The sequence below is a fragment of the Trachinotus anak genome, unplaced genomic scaffold (genome assembly GCF_046630095.1).
Source record: "Trachinotus anak isolate AG129_WGS33_773 ecotype Australia unplaced genomic scaffold, CSIRO_AGI_Tana_v1 ptg000003l, whole genome shotgun sequence".
Classification (NCBI taxonomy): Eukaryota; Metazoa; Chordata; class Actinopteri; order Carangiformes; family Carangidae; genus Trachinotus; species Trachinotus anak.
Window position 1 is genome coordinate 21,067,503 of NW_027273854.1, and position 15,781 is coordinate 21,083,283.

A 15,781-nucleotide genomic window follows, 5' to 3' on the forward strand; every position below is an offset into this window, starting at 1 on the left:
TGAAGCTTGTGGAGTTTAATAAGCACTTATGAAGGTTTTAATTTGAGAAAAAACAAAAACAATATGCCATCAAAAACAAGTATTACCCCCATTTTTACAGCCTACCCAAAAATAGTACTGAAAAAAGCAGATCCACATGTACAGTTTTACCTAAAATTACGCTTTTTCCCATTGTTTCCAAAATGTATAAGTGTATGAACATATCAATTTTTCATTTATTTCTTTAAATGTATCAATTAGCATACACCTTCGAGCACCAGTGGTTGTAGCAAAAAAGTGTGGCGCATCTTAAAGCACACATCTAATATTTATTGTAAGGGGAGTTGAACCGATAGTTTGAGTATGATGGAGCATTTGTGGCATCAGTGGAGGCTACAGGAAGCAGAAGGAGCCCTGTGCTGATGTCTCTCTTACACCTTTCCATCGCCTGCTTGTATGATATCTTCTCTTTCGTGATGGGGTCCACCAGCTCTTTTGTGTGGGATGCCTCATCTTGCAGATCACTAGCTGTTCTGCTGTCAATTAGATTGGTAGCAAGGGCTTCTTGGACAGTGAGGCGACCTGCTTTAGAGGGATTCACCAACCCACCAGTCAGGTACTGTGCTTCCATGTACCTTACAGCATTTTCTTGGGGAATATATCCTTTCTGCGCTGCCTGACCTACTGCAAGACGCTCTTTAGTCACAGGATCCTCAACTCCAGTGAAGGCTTTCTGGGCATTCAGAAGTTTATACATGTGAGCGGTGTCAATGAGACCATGTTCAGCTGCCTTATGGACAGAAAATTTGTCTTTTTTGGTGAGATCAACAATGCCACCAGAGGCTGCCTGCGCCTCAAGCAACTTAAGAGCTGTGTCAGCATCAATGAGTTTGCGGGTCAGCGCACTTCTCACGGACATACGGCTTTCAGTGGTGGTGTCAAAAACACCAGAGATTGGAAAATACTCATCGCCTGCAGAAGCAGTGAGGTTGTTCAAACTGCCACTAAGGTGAGTGTTGAGGCTGGTGTAGGAGGACCTCAGAGGAGTTGGCATTGAGTTCAAGGGAGAGGGTGGGGCAGGTTTGGTGGGAGATCTTGGGGTTGTTATAGGAGGAACATAGGGCTTTCTGGTTTCCCCTGCGACAAGGAGAGCAAACTCAGAAATGGGCATTTTCCCTTCCTTGTAGCGAATCACATCATACTGGGTCAAGCGACCATCTCTCAGAGCATCCTTGACAGAGTACTGCTTCCCGCTCTTGCGATCCTGCAGAACTGTCATATCCCCATCAGGACTAGTTGAAGTGATCTCCTCCCAGTCGCACTCCAACTCTGACAGGTGGATATACTGGTTGCGATCAATTAGCCCCTGCACATAGGCATCATATGGAGACATATCTTTGCCGGTTTCTGGATCCAGGATGGTGATCTTTGTGGAAAGATTTGTCTCTCTGGTTTGAGTTTCAGTCTGGTCCTCTTTTTTAATGCTGTTCTGCAGCTCAGTGATGAATGTCTCTTTCTGGTGTATGTTGTCTTTTTCATTCAATATGTCTTTCTCCAGCCGTTGTATTTCAGAGGAGGCCTTAAGACTCCTTTGCCGTGCCATCTGATTTCTCTCACTCATCAGTTTGGACTGCTGCTGGAAGGTAATGCTGATGTTCTGTCTTTGAGACTCTAGCATTTTGAGCTGTTTGAGAATATCCTCTTTCTCTCTCTGCAGAGCATCTCTGTTACTGATGAGTGAATTCTCCTCTTGAGAGGTCACAGACTTTGATGTTAGCAGATGGGTAATTCTGATGTTGATGTTCTGAATTTCATCTTCCTTGTCCCGCCTGAGATTTCTCTCCTTTGTTACTAGCTCTCTAAGATGCTCCCTTTCAGCCTCAACTGCTGGGTCTTTCTCTACACGAACAACTTCTCTGTAAACAACTTTCTCAATAGACTTATCCTTTTGCAGAATTTCCAGTTTGACCTTGAGGTTACGTATTTCTCTCTCTAAACGACTAATATTGGTGCCTTCGGTCTCCAAGTCAACACGAATACCATCAGTTAGTTTTTCTAGCTTTGGATCCCTCTCCACTTTCAGGACCTCCTCGATGATGATCTTTTCCTCAACAGGCGGAGGAGAGGTTTCCAGTTCAAGAATGCGAGATTTGATCTGCCTGAGCTCTGACTCCACTTGAATCTTTCTCTGACGATCATCCATTTGTGCCAGGGTATTCTCTGTTTCTCGCACCAGGGCTCTGAGCTGTCTGACTTCTAACTCAAGCTTCCTACGGACTTTTATTTCATCGTCCAGAGTCTTGTTCAACTTCTCATGCTCCAGGATTTGCTTGGGGTCCTTCTGAAGACGTACCAATTCCTGCATTACGATCTTCTCCTCTGGCTTTTGCCTTTCAAGGACAATGAATTGGTTCTGGAGATCAAAGAGACACTCCTCCACACTGCGACGCTGTTGAATCTCTTCTCTTACATTCCTCCGAAGTCTGTCAGCCTCTTTCTCAAGAAGAGGATCATTTTCATATTTGATTACCTCTTTATTCACTAGCTTTGTCTCCACCTTTGATTTTTCAGCTTTCAGATCATCTCTCTCTTTACGTAGGTGGGTTAGCAGCTCCAGGGTGGTGTCATAGTTGACTTGCAGACGGGAGACTTGATTCTTCAGCCTTTGCAATTCCCTCACGACCTCTGGGCTTTTCTCCTCTTTGATCACCTCCTGTGTCACCTCCTTGTACTCCACTTTGGGTTTCTGACTGCGCAAAGTACTTAGAGTGGTTATCACTGTGTTGATTTCTTTTTCCAGGTCTGTACGGTTTCGGCTAGAGTCCTGCAGCTCTTTCCTAAGACGTATCAGCTCTACTTCTGTCTCAGGATCAACTCTGTAGATCTCATTGATGATTTCTTTGACTTCGACTTTTGGCCTGAGTTTCTCCACTTCACCATAACGTAGCTGAAGGGTGGTCAAGTCCTTCATCAAGATAGTATTCTCATCTTTCTCCTCTTCCAAGGCTGTTCGTAATTTCTTTGACTCTTCAAGCAATTCTGGGTCTTGCTGAACTTGCTTCACCACCTTTGTGACTATCTTGGGTTGGATGGTGGGAATGACCCTTTCTAGTGTGTTTATCTGGCTCCTTGTGCTAAAAATGCTATCATTTAGGTACTTGCACCGCGACTCCTCCTCCACAATATCACTCTGAAACGTGAAAACAGCTTTCAGCATCTCTGGATCCTTTTCAAGCCTCACCACTTCCTTCTTAACAACCTTCTCCCTGATTTTTGGTTGCTGCTGAGCTAGAATCGAGAGCTCAGTTTTAACATGGACTGCCTCAGTATCTCTTGTTTGGAGCTCCAGTCTTATCCTCTGCATCTCATCTCTAATCTTGGCTGCCTCTTTATCAAGCTGCGGATCTCTCTCATATTCAGTCAATACCTTGGTCACCAGTTTAGGTTCAATTCTGGACAGCTGTGTTTCCATTTTTATAACCTTCTCATTGATAATTTCTATCTCTGAATACGTTCCTGACCTCTTAAATGATTCATCCTGGATCCGCTTTTTCAGGGATTGTAGTTCCCCCTCCAGTTTCGGGTCACGGTAGTACTGTACCACCTCCTTCTCCTCCAACCTCTCCACTCCTCTCCTGCTCTTCAGAGACATAAACCTCTTGCGGTATGTTTCTAGGTCTTTTTCGGCATGTAAGCGTCTATCAATCTCCTCACTTAATTCCTTTTTCAGACTATCGCTCTCCTCCAGGTCCTTCTTCTGGCTCTGTAGCTGCAGCTGCTGACTGACAACTACCTGACTGACTTTCTCTTCATTCTGTATGTGAATAAAAGGACAAAGGAAAGAAAAGGTCAGTTCAGAACAACTGACAGTGGTGATTTTGAGCAGAACATTGGGTTTTATTCTACTGTTTTAGGACTGCTCTTGATATTATTTTGATAATAATTATGTCATACCTTGGCCATTATGTTCTTCGCCGTCCCCAACTGGCTGAGTAGTTGGTTGTTCTCTGCAGATACCTCAGAGAAAAGGTTCAGTAGATCTTTCTCCTTTAGCAGAGGCAGAAGGCGAAATGAATTTAAAATTTGAAAGACAAAAGAGTTCAAATGAGAGAATGTGGCAGTCGCCTATAACCATACCTTTCTCTGTACAGCCTGAGCCATAGTTTGACGTTTCTTTAGAACTGGTACCTCATCATCATCGTCATCGTCATCATCATCATCGTCATCATTCAGAGTACCACGGTAAGTGTTTGACTTAAACTCATACTCCTGGAAGGAAATATATTTAGAAAATATAAGGATTAGGCGTACATACCAAATATACTGTCGGTGCAAATGGTAAATAAGAATAATTTCTTCGTCTGAACTCACATTTAAGGTAGTCTGCAATTCACGGGAAAGATCCTTGACTCGGTCTAAATCACCTGATTTCCTCTTGATGTCCTCCATCACTTTCTGAACATGGGACATAATTAAATAATGAGACAAAAAAGTATTTTGTCATTGTTGAAACAGTCTGTTTGCATTAATTTATAGACACTCACCCTCTGAGAGTTCTGTTTGGCTGTTATCTGTGCCACATCATCAGTAGGTTTGATCTTATTATTGGGCAAATTGACCAAGAAGAAATCCATTGACTGAAAAGCATTCTGGAAATCTTGGTTTTTATTATTTGCTTCCTGTATGAGAGCAGACCTAAAGCAAAATAGAAGACACTCATCACTAATGAAACGTATGTATGTATGAAATACTTTTGACAGGACATCAGAGGAATTAAGGAAATATACAGTCAGATATAGTCACAATAATGCCTGAATCTGTTTTCCTCTCACCTTTCCTGAAGCTGATTATTGACATTTGTGAAACGGTTCTTCAGCTGTTTCACCTCATTCTCTTGACGGCGGATGTCGGGACAGTATTCATTGAATCTCTGCTGAAGGGAGCTGCACACTTGCTCAGTCAGGTCCAAGTCTCTGCCTAATTGATTCAGTGCATCCTTCTTTGAGGCTACATCCTTACGCATCGCCTGTTTGACAGCATAAAGAGAAAGTACAGATATTTTTAAAAAACACACATTGGATCCCTTTGGGGCATCCCATGCTCTCTACCATTATATGAGCCTATGAAGTGTGTTTTTGGTTGCACCTGTAGCTGCTGGTTGCGGCTCTGGAGGGCATTAGGCTGATGAAGAATGGTGCCATCTTTGGCTAGCTGGTCCTCAAACCCAGAGACAATGCCTTCTACATTCTGCATTTGTTTTTCTAGGAACATGGAGGCTGTGGCTCTGGTGAAAGGAGAGAGGCAATAACAAAAAGCATGGCAACTGAATGACATATTTCAAATGAAACATGTAAGTGACATTTATGGGAAAATGCTAAATTTTACTTTTACATTTTAAGAATATATAATTATAATTTAATTCTTACTTTTTATTATAAATATCAATAAGGGTGTTGATGTCATCAATTTTATTATTGGCAGCACTGAGTTTTAGAGGCAGGGTAGTGGCAGTGGGTCCCAGGGGTTTCTTGGCCAGAATTGGCCCCATCTCTCTCTGGAGTCCAGCCTTCTCAGACTCCAGCTTCCTTACAGCCAGAGCAGATTTCTGGAGAGCAAGTGAAACAGTGTCACTGATCACAACAATCCTAATAGATCTGAACAAGCTAAGGAGAATGATTTTGAATATTTAAATCAGATCATGACATTATAACTATAGGTGATATTATTAAAACTTAACGTTCATGTTCACCTCCTGCTCTTGCAGCCTGTTCGCCAGGTCTTCTGTGGGGTTGCGGTTGTCCAGCGGGGCCCTCAGGCGGCTCAGGATTTGTTTTTCAATCTGATCCAGGGCTTTGTTGATCTTGTCTAGTTCACTGGCTATCTCTGCAGCTCTGGGATCTTCTGGAGCAGTTTGTACAGCGGCTGAAGAGGAGCAAAAACAACAATTCTACAATGAGAAGTTAGACAAGCCCAGACTTTTTCATGGTCTTTTAACCAGGGAAGACAAAAAAGTGTTTGTAAAAATAATTGTTTTTCCTCTCACCTGCCCTCTGAGGGCGAATCACCTCCCCAGTGGGATTCTTCAAGGAGGCCATTAGTGCAGATCTACGGCTCTTGAGATCCGTCAGTGCTCGGTCCAGGCTGAGCACACACAGACACAGTGTTTCATTCAAATCCATCACAGGTGAATCATCAGTCAGAGGTTAGCATTAGTAATCACATAGAAAAACAATGAAGGGAAAACATATTGTGAGTGTGTACCTGTGTACTTTCTCCAGGGCCTCAGCATCAGGCGGTGGGACCATGAAACATGCCCCAGGGAGGGTTTTGATCTTCCCAGTGCTCGTCTGAAGCTCCCAGTCCTTATTATCAGAGTTGGACTTTAGGGTGAGCTTCTCACCACGCCTCACCATGTCCTGAAACACACACAGAGAAGATGATCAAGTAAAGATGATAACAAAAAGAATGTTTTTCTTAAATTTAAACTATTTCTGAAAGGCACATGTGGCTGTGTGTACATGACTGCTGATCTTCTCCTACCTCATCATCAGCCCAGTCACACAGGGACACTACAGTAGTGGGTTTGCTGGGCTGGATTCGTCGTAACTGCAGAGGCACGACGTTGCTGCTGAGCTCCCTGAGGGCGGCCAGGCGCTGCTCATTCCTCCTCAGTGCTGGTTCATCTCCCTGAAGGTATTATTGAATTAGATCAAACATAACACCAACAGACAAGGTTATTAAGTATTTCTCCATTATCCAACCAGCTAGAGATAGAAGTGATTTTGCTGATCTTAAGAGAACTCCTGAAGTTTCCTATATCAGTTACTGACCCGCTGAAGCAGCAGCTACACATTTTATACATTTTGACGATAGATTCAGCATGAATACAATCAAATGCTGATGTTAGTGTTATTCTTCACAATGTTCACATTAACTAAAATTCTAAATGTGCAATATGTATTATATTAGCAGAGCTGTGAAATACAAACAAAACATAGAAATCACAAACAAAAATTATTTCAAATTTCTAAAACTGCCAGTAATCTTTGAAGGAAATGTTTCATTTTTAGGTTGAAGTTTCTGTTTTTGAAAAACAGAACAAAATGTATCAACTGGTTCTCACTTCATTTAACCATTTTTTGGATAATTTCCCAAAAAGCACAAAATGTGTCCTTTTGCATGTTTCAATATATTGAACCATATATAATATTGGATACAATGACTGAAGGGCCTTAACCATGACTAGGTGTACATGAAGCTGTGACGACTGACGTGACACAGACCTGACACATCGCCATGTCAGAACTGTCGTCGTTCTCTTTTCTCACAACAGTCTGCAATAAAGACTTAGACTTGAATGTGAAGTCCAGCTTTTTACCATAAAGTCTTTTACTCATAACTTAAAGTTGAGGACTATTTTTAAGACTGCTTCTTAAAAGCTTCATACCTAGCAGCGCTGTTTTTGGTTTGACTCAAAAACACAGTCTCAGAAAAGTCCCCTACAAACTGCTAAAACTAAACAAATACTGTAAGTCAATACAGAAGGTAAAGAACCTGATTGTTTTTACTAAAACAACTGAGCAGGTCACTTTTCACAGACATACAGCAGACAGATATCTCCATCATAAACAAACCCTGTATTTAACTGCTAAAAGGGAAAGTTTGGACTTACGTGAAAAAATAAAAGTAAAATGTCATGCAACATAGAAATACCCTTAAATTTAAGAGTACTCCAGAGGACACAGAACTTTTTGAGACATGTTTTGAGAGAAATTACAAAATGTCATTGCTCATTAATAATAATATGTTATCTGTATAATTCAATGTTAAATGCATCATGTATAATGCAGAATAGGGTTGTTTCAGCCCACTGCTTCCTTTTGATTTGTGCATTTGATTGGATGTTGCACCACATTCCTTTATTTTTAATTTATTTATCAGCAGCTGCTGTGGCTACAGGTGGCAAGTGAGATAACACTAAACTACATTTTAACATTTAGTAAAAATGCTGAGCTGAATTGTGGTGCAGAGTCATAAAGTCTGTGAGCTTCTGCTATTAAATAATATTTGCTTTATTCATGTGTCTTTTTCTTCACACTCAACAAGAACTTGTAAGAACTCGTAAGCTGACTCTTTAGAGCCTTTTTAAAGTTTTAAATAAATAATTTATAATAATAATAATAAACACATAATAATAAATAAATTCAGGCCCTGGTGGCTACTAACTGATAGTAGATTTTTCTTCTAGTCAAAGTACCACAACTAGGTTGAGCTATCAGAGTTGAGTCTGATGATGATGATCATATTTTTTATTTTTTATTTTTTTTGCCCTCAGTTGCTATAAATCTCCTCCAACACACTGTTGCAGTCCTTTCCAGACTTTCTAAGGTTGCACAGAAACCTTGACGTCAGAAAACACTGTTGTACCTCCAGTGCCAAGAGGGCTTCAGGGTTGCTTTTGTTAGCCAGAGACTTCGGTTCCAGAGTGGCACTGAGTCTCTCCAGGGAGTCAGACAGCGTCTCTGCATCCAGCTGGAACTACAGTGAACAAACAGTCACTTCTTAGCAAACTGTACCAGTGAACTGGAACCGTCTGATTTGAGAGAAGAGTATTATCACAGTCAGCAACAGTGTGGTGCTGCAATCAGAGCTCCTGTACCTTCCTGTAGTCTTCAATGTTGTCCAGGTGTCTCTCCTGTGCCAGACACAGGTTGAGAAAGGCTTGCCACTCAGACTGCACAGCTTCTCCGTGTGCCTAAATACAGGAATAAAGAACTCAGTTTCATTCAGTTTAATCTAATTTAATTTTATACAAATCAATTTGATTACATTCTGATTTATTTCAGCTTTGTACTATTATGGTTGATCACAGTTATACAGATACAGTTCCTCATGTCTGACAGATTTACACTTATTGTTTGGGAGCCAGGGTGATTCATTTCAACCAGACGATCTCCTTCCTCCTGCAGCTGGTTGACCTCAGCCTCGTGTGCTATCAGGCCATTACTTTTGAATTTCTGTAAGCACAAAGTGAGATGTAGAAAATATGACACATTGTTTTCAGTATTCAAATCAAATCCTCCCAGCGGCTAAGCAGTTACAGTGTACTGTACTGGTTACACCAGTTGGGGATTATGCTTGAAGGCAAGCAGACAAACAAAGTTTTATTATTCTTCTCTCCACCCAGCGCCTCTGTCTGATCACAAGATAACACCATAAACTGGAAAATGCGTCAAAATCTACATCTAGCATCACTGATGTCACTCTGGCCCCTCACCTCATACTCCATGCGGACACCTGGGGGGTCGACCATGCGGTCACTCCAGTCTCTCTGGAGGATCCTCTCCTGCTGGCCTGACAGGTAGACCAGCTCCTTACTGCAGCTCTGCATGTACTCGTACAGAGAGGCCAGGTTGCTGCGCCTGTGCTGGGAGCTCTCCTGCGAAATGCACACGTTGCATTTAGGATAATCACACTACACATACACATATGGAGTATACACACATCCGTCTGAACTTAAATTAACTCTTTCAGACAGCACCCAGTGAAGCCTCATGGTCAAGAAGTGAAAAACAACTCACAAGTAGTTTGGCATATTTCTCTTTGAGGGAAGCGTACTGCTCCTACAAACAAAGAAGATGAAGAAACATGAAGACGGTTCATCCTGCATGTCGTTCTGCAGATTGTACTCATGTGTTGTTGTGTGCTGCTGTTACCGGTGAGGTTGTGGTGCTGGGCTGCAGCTGGGTGCTGTAGGCCTCGATCTCCTGGTGCAGAATGTTATGTTCTGCAATCTGCTTCTCCACATCCGACAGTTTGGGGCCATATGTCTCTGCCTTCAACTGTTTCTGGAAAACATAATGTTAGGGAGAAGTCGTGAGAAGATGTTCAGCCACTGAAACCAAAGACTGAGTAAAATATTTCTGTGGTTCATGTTGCATTAACTGACCAGTTTTTTATCCAGCAGGGGACCCCAGCCAATCTTTTGTGCCAGCTCCAGGTCCTGCACCTGGTCATACAGCTCTCTGTATGCGGCGCAGTCCTTTGCCCAGCGGTCATGCAGGTTGCTCACACTGAAAACAGGAGAATCAGACACAGAAGTATTTCAGTAGGTCATGAGTAGAGGGGTGGAGAACAGTGAAAGGGAATGTGGAAATGAAGCTTTCTCGGTGGAATGTGATGTATCAAGTTTCAGGTGTGTCTTTTGGCATGTGTCCGAATGCTCTTGCGTTTTAGTGTGTCTGTGATGCTCCTGAATAAACTCACTCCTTTTCTATCTCAGTAGCCTGCGGATGCTGCAGCTTCTTGGATTTGTCCACATCCATGAACAGATCCTTCAGCAGTCCTTCAGCCTCAGCCAGGTTGTCTGCGTTCTCCTTCTGGTGGATCAGCTGCTGATTCTTGCTGTCACGTTCTGTGTCCTGCACAGGAGGATGACATCGTCATTGTCAGATAAAAACCTTTTACCTTGAACAGTCGTGATTCTAAGCTGATAAAACTGAAGTCTCCAGCTGTGGTGAACATGTGGACTTGTTACCAAAGCCAGCAGCTCCTCTGATCGCAGGATGTTCTTCTCCACCTGGTCTGCATTCTTCTGCATGCGAGCGATCAGCAAAGCCAGGTCGTTGGCCTGACTCCTGGGTAGAAGCACCAAAGATAGACAGACAATTGTCAAAAAAAAAGTGTCTTTCATGATTTGAAGATTAGAAAACTAATATCTAAATACAGGATTGGAAATAATTGTGCATGTACATATCTTGTTACAGGAACTAAATTGCATGTTTGTGTATTTCAAATCACTTATTTTACAGCCATGGAAGTTAATTTCAAATTTCAACTACCTTTGGAGCACAGGAATTACAGAGGAGCCTGCAGTTATGGTATTAAGGTCCAATGAGGAGGTGGAGGATTGAGATTTGATTTGATCTTTTTTTTCACTTTTTGAGAAAGCTCACCACTAAGGATTTGACAGGGCCTGTTTTGCTGAATTGTTTGTTCTGTCAGACGCTGTGATGCGACATGAAAGCCAACTATTTATCCTGACACACCCAGATCAAGACCCAGGGGACACACTGTACAGGTTGGGGGGAGGGGGTGGAGGGTTCCCCTCCCATTAGCAGTCAAGAATGTTGTCTGTTTGGGACACAGACATTCCTATTGAGATGAATGTGTCACACTCTGCTTCTTATCAAAAGACTGGGGCCATCAATCTGCAGTGGGTCATTACAGTTGTAGTCAGACATTATGGCTCATATAGTAGCTGGAGGAAGGTTAGTTCATGGAGTGCATTTTTTACTGCTCCCACTGGTGGAAAGTAACTGTACTTTACTTTAGTTTTTTTTTTTCACGCCACAAGTCTTTTGTTTCTTATTCTACTACATGTATTTGAAAGCTTAGCTTTAGCTCTTCATGTGGTTTGTGCAAAAAATCAGATACTTTGTTAAGTAGAGCTGAAACAATCAGTGGATAAATGGATGAGTCAGATGACAGAGAATTAATTTGTCAGTTTTCATGAAAACAAAATCCCAAACATTTCACAGTTAAAGCTTCTCAAACGTGATGATTTGCTACTTTGCCACTTGACTCCTGGCCACTGGACTCTTTGCAGCATGTCATCCCCTGCTCTCTGTCCCAGTGTTTCCTGTCTCTCCTCACCGTCCTACCTAACCAAGGCATAAAATGCCCCAAAAAACAACTTAAAAAACTGACATATACTGATGTACATTCTGAACCAAACTCAACCATCTACAATGGTTGTAGATGGTACAAATGCTTTAAACATATGAACGCATGAGAAATAATAATCTAATGATATAATGTACAGTCACTGGGACCATTCAGTACTACTTTAGTACATTTTCCTGATTATACTCACATGTAATATTAAGATTAAGTAAGATTTTCAATGTAGGACTTTTCCTTGTGATAGAGTATTTTTACACTGTGGTATTAGCACTTTTTTTAATCAAAGGATCTGAAGACCCCCTTCACCACAGATTGCTCCTTTACTCATGCAGCCTCTTATCTCTGCTGCTGGGTGTCTTCATTCATTGCTCGCAGCATTCTTGCCATGATCATGAATAGTCACCCATGTATATCAGAGGCAATGTGAATGCATGGAGGCAGGCTAAACACTCACTCCCTGACTCACTTGCTTCCATTCAAGCTCAAGTGTCACTGTGCGGATTAAGACAAACAGACCTTGCTGCAGAGACCCTGCCCTGCCACTCCCTCATCCCTTCCTATCATCTGTCAGTCACAGTCTTGAACCTTTGGTTTCAAGGCACGCCCAACTGTGAAGGAGCTCTTACAGTTCAGTAGTAATTAATGTGTCCCCCCACCCCCAGGTGACAGGTCGCACCAAGGGGAGATAAACACCTGCTTAGTCACTTTGAGAGGAGTGGGGCTGAGATTGCACAATTTCAGATACCTGGGAGTCCACACATTTATTGCCATGCGTAACTTCATGAATCATGACTGATAGCACCTGTCATAAACTCGCATGACATCGCAATGACAACAAGCTGCACAGTCTATTATGAACACTCTCATTTGGATTACATTAAAGGCACACTGTTGACCTATCAGCTTAATGAGTCCAAACAGTGGCCCATTGAGTGCCAGATGATACACCCCTTGGGCAAAGATACCAATAAAAGCAATGTGGTTAACTGAAGGAGTCAGGTAAGGTGACAAGAAGACAATCAGTAAGGTATACTTGACTAGTTAGTAACATGGTGATATTATCAGAGTAAACAGGAAAAGACTGAGACTTTTCATAATAAGAGAGGGTTCATTCATTTTCAAAGCTCTTCGTGGTCCTCCCTTTTTCCAAGAATGAATGAAAGACAGATATTTGTATTTAACACGATCAATGTATTTTAACAGTAAATTCATTGTTGCTTTCATACGGCAACTGACTACTGTGGTACATTTTTATTGTCCGGGAACATAAAACAGCCCTGTCCTGTGCAAACATAAATGGGATCATGGTAGAAAAAAGCCCACATGCAGCATAAACCGGATTTTATGTCAGCCCTTCAGGGGAGAAAAAATTTAGAGTGAGGCAGCAAAAGAGAGGAGACAAGACAAGAGACAGTAATATAAGACTAGGAAACCTGACACACACACACACAGAGGAAGTTGTCCAAACTTACTTGCTGATCTTTACAGGACTGTATTCCTTTTTCTTCGACATCTTGGGACGCCGTCCGGACGCGTCTGTGTAATCTGAGTCCAAGTGTGTTTCTTCCAACTCCTTATCCTCTCCTCTCCTCTCTCCTCTTCTACTCACTCCTTCCTGTCTCTTGTGGCGTCTCTGCTCAGTTAAGGAGCGTCCACCTGTCTCAGCTCCTCCCAGGCCAGCAGGTGTGTCGTCAGTAAAAGCAGTGGAGGAGCAGACTGGGCAGACCTGTTCCACACTCCTGCCGCTTCACAGTCCTCGCTCTGACTTGATATTCCAGGAGCTTGGCCTCCATCCATTCATTCTAGTCATTTTTAATTAGTCTCGGTTGTCAGAGATGTATGTGTTTTTTAACACTTGATCAGGAAACAGGTTATGAACCAGGAAAGATTACACTTTAAAATCCGTAACCTTGGATGAGTTCACCTGTAGTTTTATTTTTCTGACACTACATACCTGCCTCCAGAAATGGCAACTACTGCTCTGGTATCAGCCCCATGCTACACAGCGACATTATAAAGCACTCACTGTTTCCATGTATACGGCCGTAGAGGAATGTGGCAGAACTAGTCACTAGTTGATGGCTGAATATCAGGATTATTATTAACACGTCCTCTTATTGTTCATTTAGACATCACATGCAGGTGTCTCATTTAGGTTTTCATACGTCATATATCACTGTTAGTGTAACCAACCTAAAATTAAAGGTCTGTCAGAGAAGTATGAAATGTAAAATACGTCTTTAAAGGGGCTATTTGTAAGTTTTCTCTGCTGCTGAATATGGTTTCTTGACTTCAGCTATCGTTGCATTTACAAGACAGGAGGATATAATACGCCCCCTGAGCAGCGCTACGTCATCAAGGCAGGTCGGAGGATACAGTGAGTCGCTATTAGAAAGTAACAAGACAGGCTAGGGCTAGCTGGTTAGCATGCTAACTTCAGTAGTAGATAAGACATGATAGAGACAAGCGTAAACATTGGTGTAGTTTTCCACCACTGGAGACAGCCCATGACAAGTAAAAGAATAAAGTTTGATGCCACTCGCAACAGTTCAGCATCAAACCAATGTTAGTTAATGCTAACATTGGCTATATAGCAATAGCAAATAGTTGGAAATAGCTCTTTTAATTTCTTGAGGAGAGTGTTATGATCAAAACAGAATAGTAAATTACAGAAGTTTTCCAGGATGACATATGTAACAGTGTTAAGTGTTGGGGGTACATGTAATTAAACAAAGAGTATAACTATATTTTGCAGTAGTTTGTTGGTAGTTCAGCTACATTCATATATGCCCAGTGATTCAAGTAGTTAAATTCTTTTTTTTGCCATTGTTTGTGTAGATAACTACTTCAACTACAAACAATTTTGTCATAAATGGAGAGGAATCTTTTTTTTTTTTCTTCCCGCCATTGTGTCTCTACAGTGATTGGCCACCCCTCCTCCTTGTTCTTTCATCCTGACCACTGTGAAGGCACCATGGATTTGTAAAAGCTGTGGGCAGGTGTTAATCAGTGCTCACAGAACATCATCGTGGAGAAACCTCCTGGATCTCAGCCTGAGGAAGAATCACCATGACCGAACTGAAGCAGTTAGTGTTTACAAAACCAAAGCTGTTCCAGCACCTATGAATTTCCCATGAATAGAGAGGTATTTTTGCTCTTGGTTCCTGTTATGACCTGTGAACAAGGAGACATTCTTCACAATAAACTGTAAATTATATGTTGTTATGCTTTTGTGTCATGTCACATATTTTTTTTACGAAGTGGTTTGAGATACTTTTTCTGAGTAGCTTTAGTTAACCAAGCTAGATCTCTCCCTTGCTTAGTTTTGCTGTAGTTCAGCCTTTTCCAGTAAAAGTTAGTGGTAGCTTTCAAAGTAACTTCCCCCAGTGTTAACTACTTAGTTTAACTTTTTACATTAGAGTTTAGCAAATGCAGCCAGTGGAATCAGGATGTGTTTTATTAATTGGTGGCATTTTTAAATGACACTGATGACTCGAGGATCAGTCCACCTGACAGCCCCATATCAAAGGAGTATATTAATTTCCGATTATCAGTGGTTATCAGACACACACCCTGTGAAGTTACCTGTGTGGCTTACTGGGAGTGAAGGTCTAGTACGAGGAATGAAAACTTCACCTGCTGCCAATAAGAAAGCTGATAAGAAAGTGTATGTACCGTATCTCACATAGGGGTGTGTGAGCCTGTGTTGGGACAAAACACAAGTATGTACTATTCATAGTAAAGCAGGTGTAGGAGGTGGAAGCACCTCAGCTGGTAGAGCGGAACAATGTGACTTCTTTCCGCCTCAGTGGGAAGAAGTTGGTTCAGCATGCTGCTCCGGCTCATGCCTGCAGTGGGTGTGTCTGAAGCACACCTTAAGCAGTTACTCCACAGACCAACACCCACATACCTGCAGGAAGAGGGAGGGGTTATGTAGGAGGAACAAAAAGGGTAAAAGTAGCCAAGATCACTCACACAGAGGAATGAGTGACAGCAAAACATGGTAATGATTGAGTCTCACTTGGCCTCGACCTTTGTCCCCAGTGGGGCTTGCACTGTTTTCACATTCACACATTGATACATTGTTATTGTAAAACTATTTTAACTATTGATTAAT

General features: G+C 42.0%; 1 protein-coding gene across 1 annotated transcript; it reads right to left on the reverse strand.

Annotated features, from left to right (window-relative positions):
* LOC139618493 (envoplakin-like) lies at positions 1 to 13,409 on the reverse strand. Its single transcript, XM_071474453.1, has 22 exons — positions 13,137 to 13,409; positions 10,517 to 10,616; positions 10,246 to 10,400; positions 9,929 to 10,052; positions 9,696 to 9,827; positions 9,561 to 9,602; positions 9,257 to 9,418; positions 8,889 to 8,996; positions 8,639 to 8,734; positions 8,407 to 8,517; positions 6,520 to 6,666; positions 6,241 to 6,395; positions 6,023 to 6,120; positions 5,729 to 5,901; positions 5,406 to 5,584; positions 5,125 to 5,263; positions 4,812 to 5,005; positions 4,524 to 4,674; positions 4,351 to 4,434; positions 4,117 to 4,248; positions 3,934 to 4,026; positions 1 to 3,793 (listed from the first exon to the last, which is right to left on the reverse strand). The coding sequence occupies exons 1-22, from the start codon at positions 13,175 to 13,177 to the stop codon at positions 302 to 304; spliced, it is 6,108 nt and encodes a 2,035-aa protein (XP_071330554.1). The 5' UTR covers positions 13,178 to 13,409; the 3' UTR covers positions 1 to 301.
* Positions 13,410 to 15,781: the final 2,372 nt, after the last annotated feature.